Genomic DNA, 27,858 nt, shown 5'->3' with positions numbered 1-27,858 from the left:
ACCAAGATGGACCACTTTGTTGAAATCGCCTATACTGAAGTGTAGTACGAAGTGTACGAAGGAGCGGAACGGCCGCCATTTTAGTAGCCAAAACTACCCGTTCGCTATGCCTCTCGCAGTGTGATCAGTGTAGTGGGGGCACAGTAAGTGTGATAAAACCATTAAAGTACAGAATATATCTCATCTATCAACTCACATTTTGTTGTTATTTTTATTTTAAAATGTTTTTCCCCATACTTAATTTCTCTGAATTTATTATTTCTTACTGTTTCTGCCCATTTCCCTCCCATCCTTCCTCCCCAGCCCCCTCATTTGTGCAGTTTCCCATGAATTGCTCAAACACACACTGCACAAATTTAACACACACATTCATATATATGAATTTCGACCACATTGTGGCGGTGCCCAGGGGCTAGGCCACTCCCTTGGTCATTCCCCTCGGCACTGAGTGGTCTGGTGCTACGGGGTTTGCTGGAAGGGGTTATTGTTTTGACTCGTGGGGATGACTGAGTGAGTGTATGTTCGTTACTGCATTAAAGTTATTATTACTTCTTACCTGGCGTCTGGCCTGATTCCTATCGCGTCCAGACCCACTACACTGGTGACCCCGACATTTCCTCGCAAGTCGCGATGGACCCGAACGCTCCTCAACCCGAGCTACCCGGCCCTGCCGGTCAGCAGCCTCTGGACACAGTAAGTGAGGACAAAGGACTATGTTTCAGACATGGTGGTCTGCAGCACAGAGGTTCCACAGGGAACAGTGCTAGCTCCTTTCCTGTTCACCCTGTGCACTGCGGACTTCAGGCACAGCTCAGCAAACTGCTATCTACAGAAGTTCTCTGACGACTCTGGCATCGTCGGCCTCATCACAGACGACAATGACAGGGCATACAGAGAACTGACCAGGGACTTTGTGGACTGCCGCCAGCAGAACCACCTCCGGATCAACGCGGGGAAAACCAGGGAGATAGTGGTGGATTTCCGCAGGCACAACTACATCCCCCCGACACCGGTGAACATCCAGGGAATGAACATCGGGAGAGTGGACTCTTATAAGTACCTGGGTGTTTACCTTAACAATAAACTTGACTGGACCGAAAATATCAATGCACTGTACAAAAAGGGCCAGAGCAGACTTTACCTGCTGAGGAGACTCGGGTCCTTTGGAGTGCAGGGGGCACTCCTAAGGACCTTCTACAACACTGTGGTGGCATTACCCATTTTCTATGGAGTGGTCTGCTGGAGCAGCAGCATCTCAGCAGCGGAGAGGAAGAAACTTGACAAGCTGATCAGGAAGACCAGCTCTGTCCTGGATTGCCCCTTTGACTCAGTACAGGTGGTGGGAGAGAGGAGGATGATGGCAAAGATAACATCGCTGCTGGACAACGACTCCCACCCCATGCAGGACACTGTCACTGCACTTAGCTCCTTCAGTGACAGACCAAGTGTGTGAAGGAGAGATATCGGAGGTCCTTCCTTCCCGCTGCTGTGAGACTGCACAACCAGCGCTACTCCCAGCAGACCAGTCAACAGACCAGTTAACAGTAACAGTTAAAAATAAACACATTAAATTATGACAATTATCCTTCTCTATTCTTATTTATAATGAATGTCTCTTGCTATCCACTTTGCTGCTGTAACACTACAAATTTCCCCGGTGTGGGACAAATAAAGGAATATTATACATATGAATGTGTGTGTGCGCGAGGCAAGATAGCGATAAATAGATCTCAAAGCTCCTTCTCATGGATCAGAAGCAACTTTGATTTAAAGCAACGCTCTATTTCTCTCTTCATTTTATTTTTCACATGATGGGCCTATGAACATTTTCGATAGATTAATCTCGATGCCTTTTGCCAGCGAGAAGACAGAAGGATGACGAAGAGATGGCGCTCGGGGGGGTGTCGATGACTGGTCAGCTCGGACCTTGCACCCCGTCCCAAGAATGGACACCAAATTGACAGGGCCAAGGAGGGCTAATATTAGGTACATTTCTCCATCCGGTTCCACCACGGATGGCTGACCTGCTGAGTTCTACCGGCACTTTGGAGGGGAATGGATAGTGTCGGGTCGGGTCTGGACCCTTCTTTGGACTGATGGAGTCGGGGAAGAAAGCTGGAAAAAAGAGATGGGGGCTGGACAAAGCCTGGCAAGTGATAGATGGACACAAAATGCTGGAGTAACTCAGCGGGACAAGCAACATCTCCGGAGAGAAGGAATGGGTGTGGGGAGAAAGTACAAACTCCGCACACATAGCACCGTCAGGATGGAACCCAGATGTCTGACGCCGTGAGGCACATGGATATACAGGGAAGGAGGGATCTGCATCACTCTTGAAACGCTTGCCGTGGTGGGAAGAGCGGCTTGCCGTGGTGGGAAGAGCGGCTCGCCGGCGTGGGCCCGCCGGTGTGAGTTATCAAACGCCTCACCGCAGTACTAGCAATCGTAGGGCTGGCCACTGGTGTACACGTGCTGGTGAGACAGGGCATGGGACGCCATGGCAAAACGCGCACCACACACTGGGCTGGGGATGGGATGGTCATTGGCGTGAACCCGCTGGTGCCTCAGCAGCTTGGTAGAGCAGGTGTAGCCCTTACCGCACTGGGCACAGGTGAAGGGACGCTTGCCGGTGTGGGTGTGCTGATGCTCCAGCAGGCTGTTGGAGCGGGTGAAGCCCTTGCCACACTGGGCGCAGATGAAGGGGTGCTCGCCGGTGTGGGTGCGCTGGTGCTCCAGCAGGTTGTAGGAGCGGGTGAAGCCCTTGCCGCAGTCGCTGCAGGTGTACGGCCGCTCCCCGGTGTGCAGGCGTCGGTGCACCTTCAGGTCCGACGATTTCTTGAAGCCCTTGTCACAGTCGGAGCAGTTGAAGGGACGGTCGCCGGTGTGCACCCGCTGGTGCTCCAGCAGCTTGGCAGAGCTGGTGAAGCCCTTGCCGCATTGGGCGCAGATGTAGGGGCGCTCGCCGGTGCTCCAGCAGCCTGGAGGAGCGAGTGAAGCCCTTGCCACACTGGGCGCAGGTGAAGGGGCACTCGCCGGTGTGAGTGTGCCGGTGCTCCAGCAGCTGGTAGGAGTGGGTGAAGCCCTTACTGCAGTCGCTGCAGGTGTACGGCCGCTCCCCGGTGTGCAGGCGCCGGTGCACCAACAGGTCCGGCGTCGACTTAAAGCCTTTGCCGCAGTCGGAGCATGTGAAGGGCCTCTCACTGCTGTGCACCCGCTGGTGCGCCCATAGACCCGACGACTGGGCAAAGCTCTTACCGCAGGTGGAGCAACCAAAGGGTTTCTCGCCCGTGTGCACGCGCCAATGGATCTTCAAGTCCCGCGCCGTCTTGAAGGACTTGCTGCAGTCGGAGCAGTCGAAGGGGCGTTCTCCCGTGTGCACCCGCCAGTAGGTCTCCAGCAGGCATGGCTGATGCCAGGCCTTGCCACACACCTCGCAATCAATACGCTTCTCCTTGTTGGGCCCCGCCATGTGGTCCTCCACCAAAGCTCAGCCAGCACACCGAGCAAATGGGGGGGGCTCACCGGCACCCTGGCCGCCCTCAATGGCCGTTCACGTCACCGTCTCTCCGTCCACAGCAACGGCTACTAAACCCTGCAGCAGGGGAACACAGAGGGTCTACAAGCTGGTAAACAGGACATTACTAACACGTGAATAGGGGGAGGGAATGTTTTTTTTTCGCCTTCCGGCACCGTTCCTCCTCACGTGTCCGACGACTAGGTCCCGCCTCCTCCCCGCTGACGGTCAGCGCCAGCGGCCAATGGGAGCAGGTCCCGCTTAAGACGTTGGGGGTGCTGCAGACGGAGAACCTCCTTCCCTCCCTCATTCACTCACATCCCACTCCTCGGGTCGTCGGCCGCAGGATCGCCCTCGGGAAGGGAGGAGGGGGTGGGGGAAAGGACGCGGGGCTGAGAGGCGGCCATTCCCCACCTGAGCTCCCGTCGGTCGCGGCGACACACCGGTCCGCCTCACGTGACCAGTGATAAGGTGCCGCCCCCCTCACTGACGGGCAGCGCCAGCTGCCAATGAGAGCAGATCCCGCCCTCCCGGCCTTCACGTCACACAGCACCAAGTACCGCCCCCCTCTCGGTGTCCGACGACTCAGAGCCACATCCCCCTCCTCTCCCCCGCCACAGGTGAGCGCATCCTATAGGTCGAGACGCAGCCCCGCCCCTCGGACAGACAGCGCGCTCCGCCAATCGCAGCCGCCTAACCCGCACTTGCACTGGTCCCCACGGCGCGACCGCGTACCCCCCCTCCAGAAGCGGGAGCTCGGCGTGGTGCCCGGATGCTTGGGGCCCCCAGGTCGGTCCGCCCCCTTCTCAGACCCCTCATCATTCCTCTCCCATTCCTTCGACCCCCACTTCCCTCACACCCTCCACCCGCAGAAGGGACCGCCCTTGTCCTGTATCAGGCCGGGGAGGGGGCGCTGTGGGCCCGGACGCTGACGGAAAAAAACCTGCAGATGCTGGTTAAAACCTGTGCTACCTGTTCCGGACAGTGTCCACCCAAAGCCCCGGGCGCCGCCTAACGGAGGTTGCGTAGCAACGCGCCCCCAGGCCCGGGCGGTCACCATTGGCGGAGCGTGGGCACGTGGCCGCTGGCTGGGCGAGGTCACGTGGGGCGGTGACGTCGCCTTGTCCCGTATTTGGGAGTGAGGAAGTTGGCAACCCACCCTCACCGCCCCCACCCTCCCTCCCCCCTTCTCCCCACACTCCCCGCCTTCTCCCCACACTCCCCCCCCACCCTCACCCCCCCCCTTCAAGCACTAGTGATGTTCACGTGCTAGTAATGTCCTGTTTACCAGCTTGTTGACCGTCTGTGTTCCCCTCCTGCAGGGTTTAGGAGCTGTTGCTGTGGATGGAGAGACAGGGACATGAGTGGCCATTGAGGACGGCCAGGATGCCCCCATCTGCACAGTGGGCTGAGCATCGATGGAGGACCAAATGACGGGGCCCAACAATGAGAAGCGTTATGAGGACGACGTGTGTGGCAAGGCCTGGCAGCAGCCGGGCCTGCTGGAGACCCACTGGCGGGCGCACACGGAAGAACGCCCCTTCGACTGCTCCGACTGCGGCAAGAGCTTTGCCCAGTCGTCAGGGCTACAGCGGCACCGGCGGGTGCACACGGGCGAGAAGCCCTTTGACTGTTCCACCTGCGGCATGGGCTTTGCCCAGTCGTCGGGGCTGCAGCGGCACCGGCGCGTGCACAGCGGTGAGAGGCCCTTCACCTGCTCCAACTGCGGCAAAGGCTTCAAATCGTCGCTGGACCTGTTGATTCACCGGCGCCTGCACACCGGGGAGCGTCCCTACACCTGCAGGGACTGCGGCAAGGGCTTCACCCGCTCCAACAACCTGCTGGAGCACCAGCGCACCCACACCGGTGAGCGCCGCTTCACCTGCACCCAGTGTGGCAAGACATTTTCCCAATCCTCCAACCTGCTGGATCACCAGCACATCCACACCGGTGAGCGCCCCTTCACCTGTGCCCAGTGTGGTAAGGGGTTCTCCCATTCCTCTAACCTGCTGGAGCACCAGCGCATCCACACCGGTGAGCGCCCCTTCACCTGCGCCCAGTGTGGCAAGGGATTCTTCCAGTCCTCCAAGTTGCTGAGCCACCAACGGGTGCACGCCGGTGACCGCTCTGCCATGGCCTCCAACGCCCGGTCTCACCGGCGGGTGCACACGGGCGAGAAGCCCTTTGGCTGTTCCACCTGTGGCAAGAGCTTTGCCTGGCCGTCGAGGCTGAGGCAGCACCGGCAGGTGCACAGCGGTGAGAGGCCCTTCAACTGCTCTTACTGCAGCAAGGGCTTCAAGTCGTCGCAGTACCTGAAGGTTCACCAGCGTCTGCACACTGGGGAGAGCCCCTACACCTGCAGTGACTGCGGCAAGGGCTTCACCCACTCCTTCAAGCTGCAGGAGCACCAGCGCACCCACACCGGCGAGCGCCCCTACACCTGCGCCCAGTGCGGCAAGAGCTTCACCCGCTCTGACAACCTGCTGGAGCACCAGCGCATCCACACCGGCGAGCGCCCCTTCACCTGCGCCCAGTGCGGCAAGAGCTTCACCCAGTCCGCCAACCTGCTGAGCCACCAGCGGGTGCACAGTGGTGAGAGGCCCTTCACCTGCTCTGAGTGCGGCAAGGGCTTCAAGTCGTCGTCGTACCTGTTGGTGCACCGGCGCCTGCACACCGGGGAGCGGCCGTTCACCTGCAGTGACTGCGGCAAGGGCTTCACCCGCTCCAACAACCTGCTGAGGCACAGGCGGGGGCACGCCACTGACCGTCCCATCCCCAGCCCGGTGAGAGGCGAGTGCTTTGCCGAGGCCTCCCACACCCTGTCTCACCAGCGCGTGCACACCAGTGGCCAGCCCTTCGACTGCCAGTACTGCGGTGAGGCGTTTGACAGCTCCCGGGGGCTGCGGCAACACCGGCGGGCCCATGCCGGCGAGCGGCTCTTCCCATCGCGGCAAGCTTTTCAAGAGTGATCCATATCCCTCCATTCATGTGCCTGTCTAAAAGCCTCTTAAACACCCAGTGGTGCAGCGGTAGAGTTGTGCCTCACAGACACCCGGGTTCCATCCTGACTACGGGTGCTGTCTGTATGGAGTTTGCATGTTCTCCCCGTGACCTGCGTGGTTTTTCTCTGGGTGCTCCGGTTTCACCCGAATATCCAGTCTGACAGCACCGGCAAACCCACAGCGGTAAGCGTCTCTTGCCCGTCCCATGCTAAGGGCTTTACCCGCCTGGAACACCGACGGGTCCTCACCGGTGAGTGCCCCTTCACCTGCCCGCTCACTGGCAGGACATTTGCCCGCTCCTCCAGCCTGTTGGCACACAGCGCAGTGGATAGGCGCTGTTTAGGTAGACACAAAATGCTGCAAGAAATGGGTGATGTTTCGGGTCGAGACCCTCTCAGTCTCGACCCGAAACGTCACCCATTCCCTCTCTCCGGAGATGCTGCCTATCCCGCTGAGTTACTCCAGCATTTTGTGTCCACCTATCACTTTCCAGGCTTTGTCCAGCTCCCATCTCTTTGTTTCAGCTTTCCAGGTTTGAGTTAGATAGAGCTCTAGGGGCTAGTGGAATCAAGAGATATGGGGAGAAAGCAGGCACAGGTTATTGATTGGGGACGATCAGCCATGATCACAATGAATGGCGGTGCTTGCTGGAAGGGCCAAATGGCCTCCTCCTGCACCTATTTTCTATGTTTCCCCCCGACTCCATCAGTCCAAAGAAGGGTCCTGACCCGACACATTGCCGTAGAACTCTGCAGGTCGGCCATCCTTGTGGGAAACGGATGGGGAAGTGTTCCAAATATAAGCCCTCCTTGGCCCTGTCGACATTGCGGTGTCCATTCTTGGGATGGGATAAACAATAGGTGCAGGGGTAGGTCCTGACCTGACCTGCTGAATTATTCTGGCATACGTGTCTTTCTCTGGTATAAACCAGCTTCTGCAGTTCTTAGTTATTACAAACCCCAAGGAACAGTGATTTGTGTGTTCTGCAGTTAGTATCTGGCTTATCATCTGTCATCAAAAGAGCATCTTAAACTTAAAGTATAAGAAAATAACTGCAGATGCTGGTACAAATCGAAGGTATTTATTCACAAAATGCTGGAGTAACTCAGCAGGTCAGGCAGCATCTCGGGAGAGAAGGAATGGGTGACGTTTCGGGTCGAGACCCTTCTTAAACTTAAATATCATCTTCGCCACAGAAAGAGGTCCCAAAGAACGCTATGACAAATGGCACAAAATAACACAAGGACAAATTAGTCCATCCAATCAATAAGGGTAGGGAAAATGTAGGAAAGAAGTTGCTGGGGGTTGTGGAGAAAATACCAGAGCTCAGAACCAGAGCAGAGAGAACCATGTTCCATAAGTCATTCCAGAAAGGTGGAAAGAAAATAGAAAAATGGAATAAAAAAAGGTCTGTTTCACAAGGAGAGAAATATTGAGGTATATATCCTGTTTATTTTCAGCTATGAGATGAATTATTTACTTTGATACGAAGAATTAAAACAAAAACAGATTTATTTAGAAAAATGTTAACATTCTGCTAAATATCACTGTAAAGAGTTACAAGAGTGTTGATGCATAAAACATAGAAAATTAAAATGCTGCATGACAAACGGTGTTTTGGCCTTTATTTCGTTTTCATGTTGTTGTATGCAGTGTGAGGTTTGCGGCTGTACTAGGTTTATTGGGATGAAGTTGAGAAGCCTGATGTGATTAAGCACTGTAATTACCTGCTGAGTGCCCCCCATGATCTGTCTCTGCCCCCATGGTCATCTGGCACAACTGACCCTCCATGAACCTTTTTTGCCTTTACCTGGTTTCCTTTTTTTTCCCCTCCTTTTTTTGTTTTTGCCGTGTTTTATTTACTTTATAGCATCGATATGGAAGTGGCATTCTTAATCTCGTTGTACTTGCACAATGACAATAAAGATATTGTATTGTAATTATGTGGTGCCATTCATAAAGATTTTTGGTTGGGACTGAGGTGTTGCAAGTTTACTGGCGATTTTGGCTTCAGAGTCTCTGGCAGAATTCTGGCAAAAAATGGGACAATTCAACGGCTGCTGAGACGGAAGATGGTTCAGCCATAGACAATAGGTGCAGGAGTAGGCCATTCGGCCCTTCGAGCCAGCACCACCGTTCAATGTGATCATGGCTGATCATTCCCAATCACTTTGAGATTAAGCATTGAGACTCAAAAAATCTTCCATCCTCTGTTGGGCCTTTTTGGCTGTGGAATCGATGGTGGCCTCCCATTTAAGGTCCTTGGAGATGATGGGTCCTTAAAATGACTCCACAGATGTGACCTTGGTGTTGTTGATGGTGAGTGGGGGGGGGGGGGGGGGGGTGGGAGGGGAAGCTCTCCTAAAGTCTATAATCAGTTCCACTGCCTTAAGAGCATTGAGCTCCAGGTTGTTGCGATGATACCAGGACGCCAGCTGTGTCACCTCCTGTCTGAAGGCAGATTCCTCCCCATCCTGGATTAGTCCAATCAGGGTTGTGTCATCCGCAAACTTGAGAAACTTGACAGAGGAGTCTGTGGAGGTGCAGTCGTTGGTGTCTAAAGAGTAAAGGAGAGGGAAGAGCACGCAGCCTTACGGTGCTCCTATGCTGAGGGTCTGCGGGCCCGAGATGTGCTTTCCCAGCCTCACATGCTGCTTCCTGTCTTTCAGGAAGTTGATGATCCACTGATAGAGGGGTTCAGGCACAGTCAACTGATACAGTTTGGAGTGTTGTAGCTCTGGCACAATGGTGTTAAATGCAGAGCTAAAGTCAACAAACAAAATCCTGGCATAGGTTCCCTTGCAGTCTAGGTGCTGGAGGATGAAGTGCAGGCCTAGGTTGACTGCGACATACATCGATCTATTGGCCCGGTATGCAATCTGCAGAGGGTCCAGCAGGGGGTTTGTGATGTTTTGCAGCTGGGCCAGCACGTCTTTCAAAGGTCTTCATGACTACAGAGGTCAGTGCAGAGCCCTGTAGTCATTAAGACCAGTGACCCTTGTCTTTTTGGGTACAGGGACAATAGTGGAGACTTTGAAGCAAGCAGGGACAGTACAGATTTGCAGGGACTGGTTGAAAATATCTGTGTAAACCGGTGCCAGTTGTTTGGTACAGAGCTTGAGGGTAGAGGGGGGAAACACTGTCTGGTTCTGGAGATTTCCGGCTTTTCTGTCTCCTGAATAGCCTCAAAACCTCAATTTCTATCGTTGGAGAAGGAGAATTGGCCAGACTGATGTTGGGCAGCAGGATGGGATGGGCAGTGGACGAGGGCCCAGTCTTTGCAGACTGGAGTCACGCTGTAAGTGGGTGTGAGGGGGCGTGGCTAGGCACACAATGGAGTAGATGCACCATTAGACAGCTCCGCATATAACCGATTTAAAACACTGTTTTTTTCACTTTCCGACCTAAATTCTTTACACAATGGCTCCTAAATGTATAACCAAAAAGACTGCGAAAACTGCCAGGCTACACTATCCACAATCCCGGGACCTCATCTTGAGACTGGCCAGCAAGAACCATCCCATCTACCACGACAACAAAAAGATCTCCTTCTTTCCGGACCTGACCCAAGAAACTAGGCGCCAACATAAACTATTCGACTCAGTTCGGGAGAAATTTAAGGCAGCTAAAATCCGCGACGGATTTTTCCATCCAGCTCGCTTCAGGATGACAGTGAATGGCTCGTCCCGCACATTCACCGACCCTACTGAGGCCGAACGTTTCCTTGCCTCCCAGCGTGAGTCTCCACTCCAGTAATAGACTGCGTCTATGTGCTTTCTGTCAGATTTACATTCTATGTTATTCCCATGTGCGGGAAGTCGAAGTACTAATACGTTCGCTTTTGTGAAAGTTAGAAATACAATCTGTTATCACTTTCTGGGAACAACACAACACATATCTGTTGTTATACTTACCAAAATACTCCTGAAAGAGTTTAAAAAGAAACAGGTCACAAAATGGTTGCCTGCTTCTTCTTGCACATTCTAAATTGCTTAGCTAAGCAGAAAGAGGTAAGCTGTGTCCAACCTTGAGAAGTACAACATGTACTACAAAAAAAACAACTGACCCTTAGTTGGCTTTGCTAAAAAAAATAATAAGAATAAGCTGAGATTGCTTTATTTCGAAAAAAACAACTGACCTATAGATAACTTCTTAATCCCTTATATGGACATGGTCTTATTTCTTTCACTACCTTGTGTGGGCATGATGTGAGTGGTGCCACCTCATTCACTGATAAGAAAAAGATATAACTATACCGTTTTGTCCTTTGTTTCGGTAAGTGGGACACGAGGTGAGCTAGGGTGTCTGAATTCAGACACCCGGTCGGTGCTGATCTCCCCACTCCCGCCTGGCGTAATAAAGACTTTACAGTTTTACCATAGTGAAGGAAAATAACTCCAGATACTGGTACAAATCGAAGGTTTCACAAAATGCTGGAGAAACTCAGCAGGTCAGGCAGCATCTAGGAGAGAGAGAATGGGTGTCATTTTGGGTCGAGACCCTTCTTCAGTCTGAAGAAGGGTCTCGACCCAAAACGACACCCATTCTCTCTCTCCTAGATGCTGCCTGACCTGCTGAGTTACTCCAGCATTTTGTGATACCTTCTTACTGTTTTACCACTAACTTTGTTGCATTGTTGTCTGTCTAGAGAAAACGAACTTTAACACTCCCTGGGACTGAAAGTTATCTGTGTAGCTACGGTGGTCATGGGAGATTTCAACATGCAGGTAGACTGGGAAAATCAGGTTGGTAATGGACCCCAGGAAAGAGAGTTTGTGGAGTGCCTCCGAGATGGATTCTTAGAACAGCTTGTGCTGGAGCCTGCCAGGGAGAAGGCAATTCTGGATTTAGTGTTATGTAATGAACCTGACCTGATAAGGGGACTCGAGGTAAATGAGCCATTAGGAGGCAGTGACCACAATATGATAAGTTTTACTCTACAAATTGAGAGGGAGAAGGGAAAGTACTGACAAGGGAAGTCAAGGACAGCATAAAAATAAAAGGGAAGAAGTATAACATAGCAAAGAAGAGTGGGAAGCCAGAGGATTGGGACTCTTTTAAAGAGCAACAGAAGATAACTAAAAAGGCAATACGGGGAGAAAAGATGAGGTACGAGGGTAAACTAGCCAATAATATAAAGGAGGATAGTAAAAGCTTTTTTAGGTATGTGAAGAGGAAAAAAATAGTCAAGGCAAATGTGGGTCCCTTGAAGACTGAGGCAGGGGAATTTATTATGGGGAACAAGGAAATAGCAGACGAGTTGAACCGGTACTTTGGATCTGTCTTCACTAAGGAGGATACAAACAATCTCCCAGATGTTCTAGTGGCCAGAGATCCTAGGGTGACAGAGGAACTGGAGGAAATCCACATTAGGCAGGAAAAAGTTTTGGGTAGACTGATGGGACTCAAGGCTGATAACTCCCCAGGGCCTGATGGTCTGCATCCCAGGGTGCTTAAGGAGGTGGCTCTAGAAATTGTGGACGCATTAGTGATTATTTTGCAATGTTCTATAGATTCCGGGTCAGTTCCTGTGGATTGGAGGGTAGCTAATGTTATCCCACTTTTCAAGAAAGGAGGGAGAGAGAAAACGGGAAATTATAGACCAGTTAGTCAGACATCAGTGGTGGGGAAGATGCTGGAGTCAATAATAATAAAAGACGAAATTGCGGAGCATTTGGATAGCATTAAACAGGATCGTTCCGAGTCAGCATGGATTTACGAAGGGGAAATCGTGCTTGACTAATCTACTGGAATTTTTTGAGGATGTAACTAGGAAAATTGACAGGGGAGAGCCGGTGGATGTGGTGTACCTCGACTTTCAGAAAGCCTTCGACAAGGTCCCACATAGGAGATTGGTGGGCAAAATTAGAGCATATGGTATTGGAGGTAGGGTACTGACATGGATAGAAAGTTGGTGACAGACAGAAAGGAAAGAGTGGGGATAAATGGGTCCCTTTCAGAATGGCAGGCAGTGACTAGTGGGGTACCGCAAGGCTCGGTGTTGGGACCGCAGCTATTTACAATATACAGCAATGACTTGGATGAAGGGATTAAAAGTACCATTAGCAAATTTGCAGATGATACAAAGCTGGGTGGCAGTGTGAACTGTAAGGAAGATGCTATGAGGTTGCAGGGTCAAGTCAAGTCAATTTTATTTGTATAGCACATTTAAAAACAACCCACGTTGACCAAAGTGCTGCACATCTGATTAGGAAAAAAAAAAAAAAACATACAGTGGGGTGACTTGGACAGGTTGTGTGAGTGGGCGGATGCATGACAGATGCAGTTTAATGTGGATAAGTGCGAGGTTATCCACTTTGGTGGTAAGAATAGGAAGGCAGATTATTATCTGAATGGTGTCAAGTTAGGAAAAGGGGACGTACAACGTGATCTGGGTGTCCTAGTGCATCAGTCACTGAAAGGAAGCATGCAGGTACAGCAGGCAGTGAAGAAAGCCAATGGAATGTTGGCCTTCATAACAAGAGGTGTTGAGTATAGGAGTAAAGAGGTCCTTCTGCAGTTGTACAGGGCCCTAGTGAGACCGCACCTGGAGTACTGTGTGCAGTTGTACAGGGCCCTAGTGAGACCGCACCTGGAGTACTGTGTGCAGTTTTGGTCTCCAAATTTGAGGAAGGATATTCTTGCTATTGAGGGCGTGCGGCGTAGGTTAACTAGGTTAATTCCCGGAATGGCGGGACTGTCATATGTTGAAAGACTGGAGCGACTAGGCTTGCATACACTGGAATTTAGAAGGATGAGAGGGGATCTTATCGAAACGTATAAGATTATTAAGGGGTTGGACATGTTAGAGGCAGGAAACATGTTCCCAATGTTGGGGGAGTCCAGAACCAGGGGCCACAGTTTAAGAATAAGGGGTAGGCCATTTAGAACAGAGATGAGGAAAAACATTTTCAGTCAGAGTTGTGAATCTGTGGAATTCTCTGCCTCAGAAGGCAGTGGAGGCCAATTCTCTGAATACATTCAAGAGAAAGCTAGATAGAGCTCTTAAGGATAGCGGAGAAAGCAGGAACGGGGTCCTGATTGAGAATGATCAGCCATGATCACATTGAATGGCGGTACTGGCTCAAAGGGCCAAATGGCCTACTCCTGCACCTATTGTCTATTGTAGCCACCTAATGGTGTACTGATTTGCAAAGCTGGCATATTTTGGAATTGGTCTCTCTGAATTTCTAGTGTATTAGTCAACCTAAGATTGTGAGTGTGGTGAAGTACTACATCTGGGGTAGTTACCTGGTCATGCTGGGGCCGTTATTTTTTGTTTGTTTTTTGATTGATCTCTTTTTCTTTGGCAACCTGTTTTTCTATACAACATGCTTTGTGATGTCACATAAGATGCCAGCAAGTCAAGCACATTGGGAGGGGTATAAAATGGTGAGCTGGAATGTGAGAGGTCTAGGGCATATTTAGTCACATTTAGTCACATTGTCAGCAGACATACTGTTTCTACAAGAAACACATGTGAAGCATAAATTTAAGGATAAATTAAAGGTCAACTGGACCTTTCAAAAGGTTTTCAATGCAATACCAAACATTTCTGATAATATTGTGATTGGTGGAGATTTTAATTGTACAATGGATCCTCTCTTAGATAAACAATTTTCAAAAATGCTTTGTGGTGGTCCCTGGGTATCAGGCTACTCCTAGGGTCAGACCCCTCGGCACTTGACGGACAGGCTACGGGGCTTATACTCAGGCTGTTTGGAGGAGTGGTTCATCCCTGCGGTGGAACTCGTTGTGAGTGGATGCTCACAACCGGAATAAAGAACTTTCTAAATGTGCCTGGCATCCAGCCTTTTTATGGCCTCGTCCAGGCCACTACACTGGTGACCCCGACGTTCATCGCGCGTCGTGATGAACCAACAATACACAACCCGGTCCTGCCGACCTCGAAGCCGTCGCGCTAAAACTTCCAACTTTGTGGACCGAAGAGCCTGATGTCTGGGTTCAGCAGGCAGAGGCACAGTTTGTTGTGCGGGGCGTGACGGTGGATGAAACCAAGTATTTCTACATCGTCGGCGCTCTGGACCAGGCGACTGCGAGGCGAGTAGAACCTTACCTCCGCGCCCTCCCGGCAGGTAACAAATATGCGGGCCTCAAGGCCCTGCTTATCAGGAGGTTTGGCCTTAGCGAGTCCGAGCGGGCAGCTCGGGTTATGAGCACGGAGGGCCTCGGGGACCGACGGCCGTCGGCCCTCCTGGAGGACATGCTCGCCCTTAGGGGGGACCACGAGCCCTGTTTCCGGTTCAAGCAATCCTAACTTCGGCAGCTCCCAGCCGACCTCCGCCTGCTGCTCGCCGGTGATCAGTTCACTGACACGCAGGCGCTGGGCGAGCGCGCTGACCAGCTTTGGATGGCCCATCGGGAGGAGCTGGATGCGCTGGCTGTCTTTTCCACGGCGTGGGGAGGCGCACAGCAGGTTGGGGCCTCCGTCGGCCGCTTCTCAGGGCGACCTCCGTGGCGAAATCCGGCTGCAAAAGGGTACCCTGGCGCAGGCAGTTCCTTCCGACACCACCAGAGGTCGCTGGTGGTCGGCCCAGTCAGCACCATCGCCTATACCACCGGACACCAGCAGAGGGGGCTGGTACTATTACCACCGTCGCTGGGGACCATCAGCCAAACAATGTCGCCCACCTTGTGCCTTCCCGGGAAATGTATGGGCCTGCCGTCAGTGATTCCTTCGGTGGCCAGCCAGATCCATCGCGTGTTCGCTGGGATTGCCGCACCGGGGGTCAGCGGAGATGAGCGTCCTGCCTCCTTCCACCGCCGACATCCATGCGGGCAAATGCGGCCCCCTCCTCACTGTGGCGAACGGGAGCCCTATCAGTACTTACGGGGTCTGCACGCTCGCCATTAACTTCAGCCAGAGCTGATTTTCGTGGGGGTTTGTCGTCGCCGGCGTCTCCCAGCCGCTGCTGGGCGGCGACTTCCTGCGAGCGCATTCAATGCTCCATGATGTCAGGCGGCAGCGCCTGGTGCACTCGAGCATGCTGGGGCCGGTCTCCCTCAATGTTGGACCCCTGTCGTCCGTGGATGCGACTTACGCGCGCATCCTGGCGGATTTCCCGGACATTACTGGACCCCAAGGCGGACGGGGGCCGGCGCCCTTGTGGGGACTACCGTCGCCTGAATGATGTGACCGTCACCGACAGGTACCCGGACCTGCACATCCAGGACTTCAATGCCCACCTGGCCGGAGCATCGGTGTTCTCCAAGGTGGAGCTTGTGAGCGGGTACAATCAAATTCCGGTCCACCCCGACGACATCCCTAAGATGGCCATTATTACACGGCCATTATTTGGGCTGTTCGAATTCTTGAGGATGCCGTTCGGGTTGAAGAACACCGCACAGGCCTTCCAACAGCTTATGGACTGTGTGTGCCGTGGCCTGGACTTTGTTTTTGTGTACTTGGGCGACGTATTCGTGGCTAGCCGCTCGAGGCAGGAGCACTACACCCACCTCAGTCAGCTGTGTCAGCGCCTCAGCAATTACGGGTTGGCTGTTAACGTGTCCAAGCGGCGTTTCGGGGTGATGGCCATCGACTTCCTCGGCCATCGCGTGACCCCACAAGGGGTGGTACCTATGGACGCTGTCCGCCGGTTCCCCTGTACGACCACCGTTAAGGGCCTGCAGGAATTTGTGGGGATTGTCGCATTTTATCACCGCTTCCTGTCGGAGGTAGCCGGAATCATGCGCCCACTTTTCCACCTCATGACTGGTCGTTGCAAAGAGGTTGAGTGGTCCGACGAAGCAGGAGCGGCGTTCGAGCATGCCAAGGAGGCCCTGGCCGGGGCCACGATGCCAGCGGCGCCCAACGGCGTTACAGCGCTTTTGATCGTGAGCTCCTCGCCCTGTACCTCGCCATATGCCGCTTTCGGTACTTCCTGGAGGGGAGGCCCTTCACTCCCTTCACGGATCACAAGCCGCTCACCTTCGCGTTTGCCAAGGTCTCAGACCCGTGGTCTGCGCGGCAGCAGAGGCAGTTGGCATACGTGTCGGAATACACCACCTCAATCTGCTTCGTGGAGGGCAAGTTTAACAGGGTGGCCGACACCATATCTAGACCCGTGGTCCACGGCCTTCTGCAGTTCAGCGTCCCTCGGCAGCGGTTCGACCACATTCATGTGGACATCGTGGGGCCGCTGCCGCCGTCCCGGGGCATGACCCACCTCTTCACCGTGTTCGACCGCTTCACGCGGTGACCGGAAGCCATTCCGTTGGCGGACACCTCGACGGCCACCTGCGCTCGGACCTTGGCAGCGCACTGGATCGCCCGGTTCGGGGTACCGCTGGACATAACATCCGACCGGGGGCCTCAGTTTACGTCGGCCATGGCATACCTAAACTCTTAATTTGCGTATCCACAATCTTAAAGGGCACTGTGTGTAGAAACTCTAGGTCTACCTTATCCGACATTGGAAGCAATTCGCTCTTTTCCCAATTAATAGTGTATCCCGAAAGGCAACCAAAAGTTTCAATTAAACGCAAAAAAGAGGGAAGAGACATTTTAGGGTGCGATAAATACAATCTTATGTCTTCTGCAAAAAGTGACGGCTGGTGGTTTGCTTCATGTATTTGAATAGGCTTATAATCTGGGTTTACTCTAATTGGACTGGCAAGCACTTCGATACATAAATTAAATAAATGCGGTGAACAAGGGCAGCCTTGTCGAACGCCTCTATGGAGATAGAATGGCTGTGATATCTCCCTATTAGTAATAATGGAGGCTTGGGGTTGAGTGTAAAATGATATTAATCCAATTTATAAACGTATTACCAAATTATTAAGGTGGCTAACATGAATTTCCATTGTATCTGGTCAAACGCCTTCTCTGCGTCTACAGCAATGACCACACATTCCTCTTTGTGATTGTGACACATTATATTGAAAAGACGGCATAGATTGGAGTAGATATGGTGGGCAGGTACAAACCCTGATTGGTCAGGATGTATTAATTTATGAATGTGATTATTCAACCTGTAGGACAGCACTTTGCTCAGAATCTTCATTTCCATCTGGAGCAAGGATATGGGGCGGTAAAAAGACACATTTAAAGGGTCGCTGTCTTTTTTCAGCATAATGGCTATATTTGCCTGGTAGAGCAAGATTTTGGCAGGACCGAGGTTTCTTTCGAATGTTTTGGCATCCATAGGAGTAGTGGGGCAATATTAGACAGATATGATTTATAAAATTCAATGCAAAACCCGTCTGGGCCTGGGGCTTTGTTATTTGGCAGATGCATAATAGCAGTCTTGATCCCTTCTAGGGTTATCTCAGAGTCTAGAGCCTGTACTGCCTCAGCATCCAGCCTAGGAAGCTTACTGTGTGCTAGAAATTCAATGAGTTTCTGAGTCGACAGTACATTTCGATTGATATAATTCTTGGTAGAATTTAGCAAAGCATTCATTAATCTCACCTTGGGGATATTGTAGACTTGTCATTCTTATTTCTAATTGTGTGGATGTCGCGGGAGGCTTGTTTATGTCTTGGTTGTCATGCTAACAGATTGTGTGATTTATCTCCAAACTCAAAAGTACTTTTGTGTCTTGTGGAGCGTAGAGCCAACATGTTTTGTCGAGATGGTATTGTGTTCAAATTTCAATTTGGTAATTGCCTCTAAAGTTGCATCAGCAGGGTTTGCTTTACATGAATTTTTGAGATTTGTTAGATCCAGGTTTATTTCTTTAAGGCGATTATTCTCTTCTTTATTTTTATTAGCTGTGTATGATATTATATGACCTCTAGTAACGACCTTCAGTGATTCCCATAGGATTGAGTCATTAACATCTCCAGTGTCATTCTCAGAAAAGTGGGAAATGCGTTTGTCTAGGTAAGTTTTAACTCCATATCTTTTAACAACATTGCATCAAACCGCCCGCCCTTGACTATTCTTACATCTCTGTTCACCTAACTTTAGCATCATGGATGGTGGGGCATGGTCTGATATTAGAATGGTGGTACACTATTTTATCAACTATCGAAATCAGTTTGGAATCTAGCAGAAAGTAATCTATACGGGAATATGTTTTGTGGACTGGAGAGAAAAATTAATAATCTCTGTCAGTCGGATGTGAGAGCCTCCATATGTCTACTAAGTTTAGTTTCCAAATGTATTTAGGCGAATGCTGGAGTTTGATCGTTGATGCTGAAGTGGCCTGGACGAGGCCAGAAAAAGGCTAGACGCCAGGCTTAGAAAGTTCTTTATTCCGGTTGTGAGCATCCACTCACAACGAGTTCCACCGCAGGGATGAACCACTCCCCCAAACAGCCCGAGTATAAACCCCATAGCCTGTCCGTCAAGTGCCGAGGGGACTGACCCTAGGAGTGGCTTGATACCCAGGGACCGCCACAGAACCCCCCCCCCCAAAGAACCGGAGGTACGAAGCGGATAGGGCACACGAGGCGACCAGCCCGGGTGCGCACCACGTCCGGCGCAGGGACCGGCGACCGACCGATAGATGGAGGGGACGGAGTAGACACTGGAGGGGGTAACGTGGACGGAGGGTGACCTCACGGGTGGGGCTGCGCAACCGGCACCGGCCGATCAATGCCCACATGCGCCGGCTTCAGCCGTGCAACCGAAACGGTCTCACTGCGACCTCCCCATGTCCAGGACAAATGTGGACGAGCCGCGTTGCAGGAGCCGGAAGGGGCCCTCGTACGGCCGCAGGAGAGGTGTCCGGTGAGCGTCCCTGTGCAGTCCTCCAGAGCATGAGGAGCGTGCAGATGGAAGGACCCATGATGAGACGTGGGCACAGGCGCCAGCTTGCCCACCATCTGCTGGCGACGTTGCAGAGCGTCCGAAGGCTGCTCCACTTGACCCTGTGCCGGTGGGATGAACTCCCCGGGAACGGTCAACGGGGCCCCATACACCAACTCGGCGGAGGAGGAGGCCAAGTCCTCTTTGGGTGCGGTGCGGATCCCTAGTAAAACCCACGGCAGGGCGTCCACCCAGTCTGGGTCTGTGAGCCGTACCTTCAGGGCAGCCTTCAGCTGGCGGTGAAACCGTTCCACCAACCCGTTCGCCTGTGGATGGTACGCCGTAGTGTGGTGTAATTGGATTCCATCATCTCAACATTTATTTGGAACAATAAAGTGGCCAGAATATCAAAAGAAATAGACAATAGACAATAGCTGCAGGAGTAGGCCATTCGGCCCCTCGAGCCAGCACCACTATTCAATGTGATCATGGCTGATCATTCTCAATCAGTACCCCGTTCCTGCCTTCTCCCCATACCCCCTGACTCCACTATCCTTAAGAGCTCTATCCAGCTCTCTCTTGAATGCATTCAGAGAATTGGCCTCCGCCGCCTTCTGAGGCAGAGAATTCCACAGATTCACAACTCTCTGACTGAAAAAGTTTTTCCTCATCTCCATTCTACATGGCCTACCCCTTATTCTTAAACTGTGGCCCCTTGTTCTGGACTCCCCCAACATTGGGAACATGTTTCCTGCCTCTAACGTGTCCAACCCCTTAATAATCTTATACGTTTCGATAAGATCCTCTCTCATCCTTCCAAATTCCAGTGTATACAAGCCTAGTCGCTCCAGTCTTTCAACGTATGACAGTCCCACCATTCCGGGAATTAACCTAGTGAACCTACGCTGCACGCCCTCAATAGCAAAATCTATATAAGGACAAGTTAAAAGGTGGTTTTGGCCTCCCTCGATTTCAATTTTATTACTGGGCTGCAAACTTTAAAATGTTGTCCCGCTGGCGCATAAGCCTATCAGCAGACCCCACTACAATAACCACGGCTTCTTGGCTTCAGATTGCAAAGGGGAACTGCAGGTATACATCTCTTCCTGCTCTTTTGAATAATCCCGTCAAGGTAAAAATTCCATCACACGTAACCCGCCCTGTTATTTTAAACTCGTTAAGAACATGGAGGCAAATTCAATCTTTCCTGAATTTGCCTAAAGTGTACATGGATAGTCCTTTCTGCAAAAACCATGCTTTCCCTCCAGGTTTAGATTATTCCATTTTGTCTGTCTGGAAAAATAAAAACAGTCACAATCGGAGACTTATATATTGAGGATAACCTGTCATCCTTCCAACAATCATATAGTCTACCATCAACACTCTTTTTTAGATACCTCCAAATAAGGAACTAAGTTAAGACTCACTTACCACATCATGAAAATATTCCTGAACATACCATACTTGATAGCCTTATTCGCCATGATCCTAACAGTAAGGGGTCAATCTCTTTTCTGTATTCATCCTTGCAAGCTCATGTTGTACTGTCTGATGCCAAATTAAGGAACACGTGGGTACAAGAGCTGGGTACTGAAATCACTGACGATACATGGAAGGTAATTCTTATTAAGATGTACAGCAGTTCTATAAACGTTAAGACATAGACTTATACAATTCAAGATTGTACACAGACTCCACTACACAAAATCGAGGCTCCATGCTATATACCCTAACGTCTCTTCCCTCTGTGATAAATGTAAACAGGACAGGTACGCTTGCCCACCAGCTGTGGCTTTGCCGCAACAGACAATAGGTGCAGTAGGAGGCCATTCGGCCCTTCGAGCCAGTACCACCATTCAATGTGATCATGGCTGATCATTCTCAATCAGTACCCCGTTCCTGCCTTCTCCCCATACCCCCTGACTCCGCTATCCTTAAGAGCTCTATCCAGCTCTCTTGAATGCATTGAGAATTGGCCTCCACTGCCTTCTGAGGCAGAGAATTCCACAGATTCACAACTCTCTGACTGAAAAGGTTTTTCCTCATCTCAGTTCAAAATGGCCTACCCCTTATTCTTAAACTGTGGCCCCTTCTTCTGGACTCCCCCAACATTGGGAACATGTTTCCTGCCCCTAACGTGTCCAACCCCTTAATAATCTTATACGTTTCGATAAGATCTCCTCTCATCCTTCTAAATTCCAGTGTATAAAAGTGATTATAAACATAGCACAAAAAGTAAGGAAATTTGTGTTTGGTAGATTATTTCTTTGTTGTAACAATGCTTCTTGGCAATAAATCTTATACCGTTGGAAAGCCTGTTTATTTCCCTTTTAAATGGTACCACATTTGTAAGGAACATGCATTTGTGGGATGAGCAGCAGAGCTGAGTGTATGGGTTGCGCCCATGAAAAATCTGCCAAATCTTCTCTGTCAATGCCAAACAGCTTATTCTGCTGTTGCTATTGACTCTTGTTTTGAGCTTCTGGTACCCCCAGGTGCTGACAATCAGGTGCCTGATTGGCACCTGATTGGCAGCATCTGTGAGCATGGGCCCTGCTACAGTGGTCAGTAGGTGTCTGCTCCAAGAATCGGCATGTCACGTTTGACTGATCTGGATAGGGCCCGTGCGATAGGGCAACTTCAAGCTGGTGTTCCGCAAAACCAAGTTGCCCAGACAATTCGGAACAGACTGCACGCAGCCGATCTCCGGTCTCATAGGGCTGCCAGGAGGCCTGCCATGACTGCCCTTCACCGTCAGGCCCGTTTGCGCTGGTGTCGGCAACACGTGCACTGGAACCTGAACATGTGGAGGAACGTTATGTTCAGCGATGAGTCCAGATTCTGCCTACGGCAGTTGGATCATAGGGTCAAAGTGTGGAGAAGACGCGGAGAACGCTATGCTGATTGCTGCACCGATAGAGTAACATCTTTTGGTGGAGGCAGTGTGATGGTGTGGAGCGGCATCTCCCTCACTGGAAAAACGAGGCTTGTCATCATTGGAGGCAATCTCAATGCAGAGAGATATCGAGATGAGATTCTGCAACCAGTGGCAATCCCATATCTCCAGAGTCTGGGACCGAACTCTATCCTCCAAGATGACAATGCTCGCCCCCACAGAGCAGGGTTTTTCAGAGACTACCTCCAGAATTTGGGAGTGGAGAGGATGGAATGGCCTGCCAGCAGTCCTGACCTCAACCCCATTGAACACTTGTGGGATCAGCTTGGGCGTGCTGTTCGTGCCAGAGTGACCAACACAACCACGTTGGCTGACTTGCGACAAATGCTGGTTGAAGAATGGGATGCCATCCCACAACAGTGTGTGACCAGGCTGGTGACCAGCATGAGGAGGAGGTGCCAGGAGACCCCTGCCACCCCAGTAACGGACTGTTCCAGATGCTACGATCAGGCAAACGCCTCCGCTGTCACGCTGTGAAAACAGAGAGGATGAGACGGAGCTTCTTCCCACAGGCCATCAGGACTGTCAACTTTTATAACCCCAGAGACTAAATTTTTGTCGACACTAATAGTAACTTATTAACTTTATTTATATGCTGTAACTGTAATTCTTTTTGTGCACAACCCGCAGGCATTGCCACTTTCATTTCACTGTACATCGTGTATGTGTATGTGACAAATAAATTTGACTTGACTTGACTTGTTGTGGCTGTGTATGGTTCTTCCACACGCTACTGAGGCTCCTGTTTATTAAATGAATAAATTGTTAAATTGCCAATATGTCTTGTTTCTTCAGACTTCAATCATCCAATCCACCAAACAACACCGAACAAGAGCCAATGGCAGAATAAGCTGTTTGGCATTGGCAGAGAAGATTTGGCAGATTTTTCATGGGCGCAACCCACATACTCAGCTCTGCTGCTCATCCCACAAATGCATGTTCCTTACAAATGTGGCACCATTTAAAAGGGAAATAAACAGGCTTTCCAACGGTATAAGATTTATTGCCAAGAAGCATTGTTACAACAAAGAAATAATCTACCAAACACAAATTTCCTTACTTTTTGTGCTATGTTTATATCAAAGGCTTATAGTACAACAACAACACCAGACCCTTTTCTCGCAATATTTGGGTTACCTGTGAACTCTGTCTTAGATAATCTTACTGCTCAGGCCATCTCACTCCGCTCGCGAAACGTCTCATTCTACAACAATGGAAATCTGAGTCGAGCCCCACCAATGGCTGAGGGAACTGGGAAATGTGATTCACATGGAAGGCCTCTGATATAAACTTGCTAACAAGGAAAGTTGTTATCTGAAAATCTGAAAACGCTTCTCGACAAATGGTCAATAACCCAGCAGAAATGAACTGACTCATATACGTCATGTGCTTGACAGGATGGGATAAGGTCCTATTCATGGTGAATCACATCCACATGCCTTTGCACCCACACGTTGCCAATGTCAGTTTTTGTTTTGTATTCTGTTTTTATTCCTCCATTTCCTGAATAATATTTATTATTTTAAAAAAGGAAACTGTTTTATTGTTTTATTTTTTCTTCTTTGTTTGCTGTATGTTCTACTATACTTTGTTTCAATCCTTATGCTTTGTTTTAACTGGACATTGCTTTACCTTGCCTCTATGTTTAACACTGAGTGCTGCCATTGTAATGTACACACTACCTGTCCTTAAAAAAATCACTTTAAAAAAGAAGTGGGTGTGAAGTGGTGATTGCGGGGGGGGGGCAGTCTTTGCAGAACAGAGACATTTCACAGTGCTGGAGTTACTCGGCAGGTCAGGCAGCATCTGTGGAGAACATGGATAGGTGACGTTTTGGGTCGGGACCCTTCTTCATACTGACACGACGTTAACAGATGAGGGGGCCAGACAAGTCAAGTCAATTTTATTTGTATAGCACATTTAAAAACAACCCACGTTGACCAAAGTGCTGTACACCTGTTTAGGTACTAAGGAAAAAAATGAAACATACAGTAGCACACAAACATAACAGCACAAACAAAACAGTTCACAGCGCCTCCTCAATGGGCCTCAAACACTAGGGAGTAGAAATAGGTTTTGAGCCTGGACTTAAAGGAGTCGATGGAGGGGGCAGTTCTGATGGGGAGAGGGATGCTGTTCCACAGTCTAGGAGCTGCAACCGCAAAAGCGCGGTCACCCCTGAGCTTAAGCCTAGACCACGGGATAGTGAGTAGCCCCAAGTCGGCCGACCTGAGGGACCTGGAGTTAGAGAGGTGGGTTAGAAGATTTTTGATGTGGGGGGGGGATGTCCATTTAGAGCTTTATATGTGAATAGGAGGAGCTTGAAGTTGATTCTGTACCGTTCAGGGAGCCAGTGGAGAGAGGCCAGAATCGGCGTGATGTGGTCCTTTTTACGGGTACCCGTCAGGAGTCTCGCTGCGGCGTTTTGGACCAGTTGCAGGCGGGACAGGGATGATTGGCTGATCCCAGTGTATAGGGAGTTGCAGTAGTCTAGGCGGGAGCAAATGAAAGAGTGAATGATTTTATCAGTGTCGTCGAATTGGAGGAAAGGTTTGATTTTAGCTATGGTACGAAGTTGGAAGAAGCTGGCTTTTACCACAGCGTTGACTTGCTTGTCAAACTTTAATGCAGAGTCAAATATCACGCCGAGGTTTTTGACATGCGGTTTGACTAGGCAGGATAGGCTTCCTAGACTGCCTGTTATCGATTTGATGGAGTCGGGGGGGGGGGGGGGGGGGGGGCGAATAGGATGACCTCAGACTTGCTCTCATTTAATTGGAGGAAGTTCTGTGCCATCCAACATTTGATGTCCTCAAGGCAGTGTAAGAGGCTGTTTAAATTTGACCGGTTGTTGGGTTTCAGGGGGAGGTAAAGCTGTGTGTCATCGGCAGAGCAGTGGAAAGAAATGCCGTGCCTTTGAATGATTTGGCCAAGGGGGAGCATGTATAGAGAGAAGAGAATGGGGCCTAGGATGGAGCCTTGTAGAACTCCGCAGGAGAGGCTAGCTGGAGAAGAGGAATAACTGCCTATGTTGATGGCGAAACTCCTATCTTTGAGGTAGGAAACGAACCAGCTCAGGGCAGTGCCATCAATGCCAACCGCATACCGGAGACGGTCAATAAGGATGTGGTCCACTGTATCGAATGCTGCGCTGAGGTCGAGAAGGAGCAGGATTGCACAGTCGCCGGTGTCAATGGCGAGAAGCAGGTCGTTGTGTACCAACAAGGCAGACTCTGTGCTGTGGTGGGCTCTGAAACCTGACTGGAAACTTTCCAGGATGGTGTTTTGGTGTAGGTAGGGCACTAATTGGTTTAGAATTGCCTTTTCAGGGACTTTTGACAGGAATGGCAGTTTGGAAATGGGTCTGTAGTTGCTAGGCAAGGTGTGGTCTAGGTTAGGTTTTTTCAGTAGGGGCTGGACCACTGCGTGTTGAAACAGGTTGGAACAGTGCCAGTGGCCAGAGAACTGTTGATAATAGAGAGGATGCTGGGACCGGCTATTGCAATGACATTCTTCAGAAGGGCAGTGGGGGCAGGATCAAGAGGGCAGGTTGCAGGTTTCATAGCGGAGACAAGCTTTGCAAGGGAGGATAGAGTGACGGGTTGGAAACAGTCCAATTTAGATGAACAGGGGTCATCAGCAGATGGGTGGAGTGAGTGACAGAGGAAAAAAGCAGATAAAAGTGTGTGAGATAAGGAGAGAGGAATGTATACCTGCAGCTTTAAGGGACATTGGTCAGTTGGCATTTGGAGTATTGCACACAGTTCTGGTGACTCCATTCCAGGACTGATGTGGAGGCTTTGGGGAAGGAGCAGAGAGGGTTGACCAGAATGGTTTTAAAAAAAGGAACTACAGGTGCTGGTTTACATAAAAGGACACAAAATGCTGGAGTAACTCAGCGGGACAGTCAGCATCTTTGGAGAGAAGGAATGGGTGACATTTCGGGTCGAGACGGAACAGGGTCTCGACCTGAAACATTACCCGTTCCTTGTGTCTACCTAAACAGCATCTATCCACGGCACGGTGTACCAGCAGGCTGGAGGAGCGGGCAAAGGCCTTGCCACACAGCGGGCAGGTGAAGGGGCGCTCGCTGGTGTGGGTATGCCGGTGCTGCCATAGGTGCTGGACATGCAGGTGAAACCCTCGCCACACTCAGTGCACTCAAATGGTCTCTCTCTGGTGTGTATCCGCTGGTGCGCCCGCAGCCCCCATGCGCTCCTGAAACGCTTGCCGCGGTGGGGAGAGCCGCTCGCCCACGTGGGCCCGCCGGTGCTGCCGCAGCTCCCGCGAGCTGTCAAACGCCTCACCGCAGTACTGGCAGTCGTAGGGCTGGCCACTGGTGTGCACGCGCTGGTGAGACAGGGCGCGGGAGGCCACGACAAAGCACTCGTCACTCACTGGGCTGGGGATGGGACGGTCGCCGGCGTGCACCCGCTGGTGCCTCAGCAGGTTGGAGGAGCAGATGAAGCCCTTGCCGCAGTCACTGCAGGTGTACGGCCGCTCCCCGGTATGCAGGCGACGGTGCACCTTTAGTCCCGGCGACGACTTGAAGTCCTTGCCGCAGTCGGAGCAGGTGAAGGGCCGCTCACCGCTGTGCACCCGCTGATGGCTCAGCAGCTTGGAGGAGCTGGTGTAGCCCTTCCCGCACTGGGCGCAAATGAAGGGGCGCTCGCCGGTGTGGATGCGCTGGTGCTCCAGCAGTCTGTTGGAGCGGGTGAAGCCCTTGCCGCACTGGGCGCAGGTGAAGGGGCGCTCACCGGTGTGGGTGCGCTGGTGCTGCAGCAGGCTGTAGGAGCGGGTGAAGCCCTTGCCGCAGTCACTGCAGGTGTAGGGCCGCTCCCCGGTGTGCAGGCGCTGGTGCATCAACAGCTCCGACGACGACTTGAAGCCTTTGCCGCAGTCGGAGCAGGTGAAGGGTCGCTCACCGCTGTGCACCTGCCAGTGCCGCTTCAGCCCCGACAACTGGGCAAAGCCTTTGCCGCAGGTGGAACAGGCAAAGGGCTTCTCGCCCGTGTGCACCCGCCGGTGGATCTTCAGGTACAGCGCTGTCTTGAAGGTCTTGCTACAGTCGGAGCAGTCAAAGGGACGTTCTCCCAAATGTGCCCTCCGGTGTGTCTCCAGGAGGCACGGGTACAGCCAGGCTTTGCCACACACATCGCATTCATAACGCTTCTCCTTGTTGCGCCCCGCCATGTGGTCCTCCACCGAAGGTCAGTCTGCGCACCGAGCAGATGGGGGGGGGGGCTCACCGGCACCCTGTCCGCCCTCGTCCCTGTCTCTCCATCCACAGCAACGGCTCCTAAATCCTGTAGGAGGGGAACACAGGGGGTCAAAAGGCTGGCAAACAGGACATTACTAACACGTGAACATCACCGCTCCGCGCCCCACGTGACACCCAGCCAGCGGCCACGTGCTCCAGCTGCACCAATGGCGGCCGCCCGGGGCGGGAGGCTGGCTGCTACGCAACCTCCATTAGGCGGCGCCCGGGCCTTTGGGCCGTCACTGTCCGGAACAGGTAGGTACAGATTTTAACCAGCATCTGCAGGTTTTTATCTGTCAGTGTCCGGACCCACAGCACCCCCCACCGGGCTTAATACAGGACAAGGGCGGTCCCCTCCAGAGCACAAACTGCCATGAAACAAGACAAAATTCCGGTCCCTACATCATC

General features: G+C 51.5%; 1 protein-coding gene and 1 pseudogene across 1 annotated transcript in view; one reads left to right on the top strand and one right to left on the bottom strand.

The window, feature by feature from the left end:
- Window positions 1-17: 17 nt before the first annotated feature.
- LOC144601049 (uncharacterized) lies at window positions 18-27,389 on the bottom strand (annotated as a pseudogene).
- LOC144601057 (uncharacterized) overlaps window positions 4,204-27,858 on the top strand; it is a 31,551-nt gene continuing 7,896 nt past the window's right edge. Inside the window, exons 1-3 of the mRNA XM_078412988.1 lie at window positions 4,204-4,303; window positions 4,837-6,270; window positions 19,490-19,494. Of these exons, the coding sequence (XP_078269114.1) occupies window positions 4,933-6,270; window positions 19,490-19,494 (1,343 nt within the window). The 5' untranslated portion in view covers window positions 4,204-4,303; window positions 4,837-4,932. The remainder of the gene's footprint in view (window positions 4,304-4,836; window positions 6,271-19,489; window positions 19,495-27,858) is intronic.

This window comes from Rhinoraja longicauda, chromosome 16 (assembly GCF_053455715.1).
Source record: "Rhinoraja longicauda isolate Sanriku21f chromosome 16, sRhiLon1.1, whole genome shotgun sequence".
NCBI lineage: Eukaryota > Metazoa > Chordata > Chondrichthyes > Rajiformes > Arhynchobatidae > Rhinoraja > Rhinoraja longicauda.
Note: the sequence above shows the minus strand (reverse complement) of the source record. Positions and strands in the feature narration are given on the sequence as shown.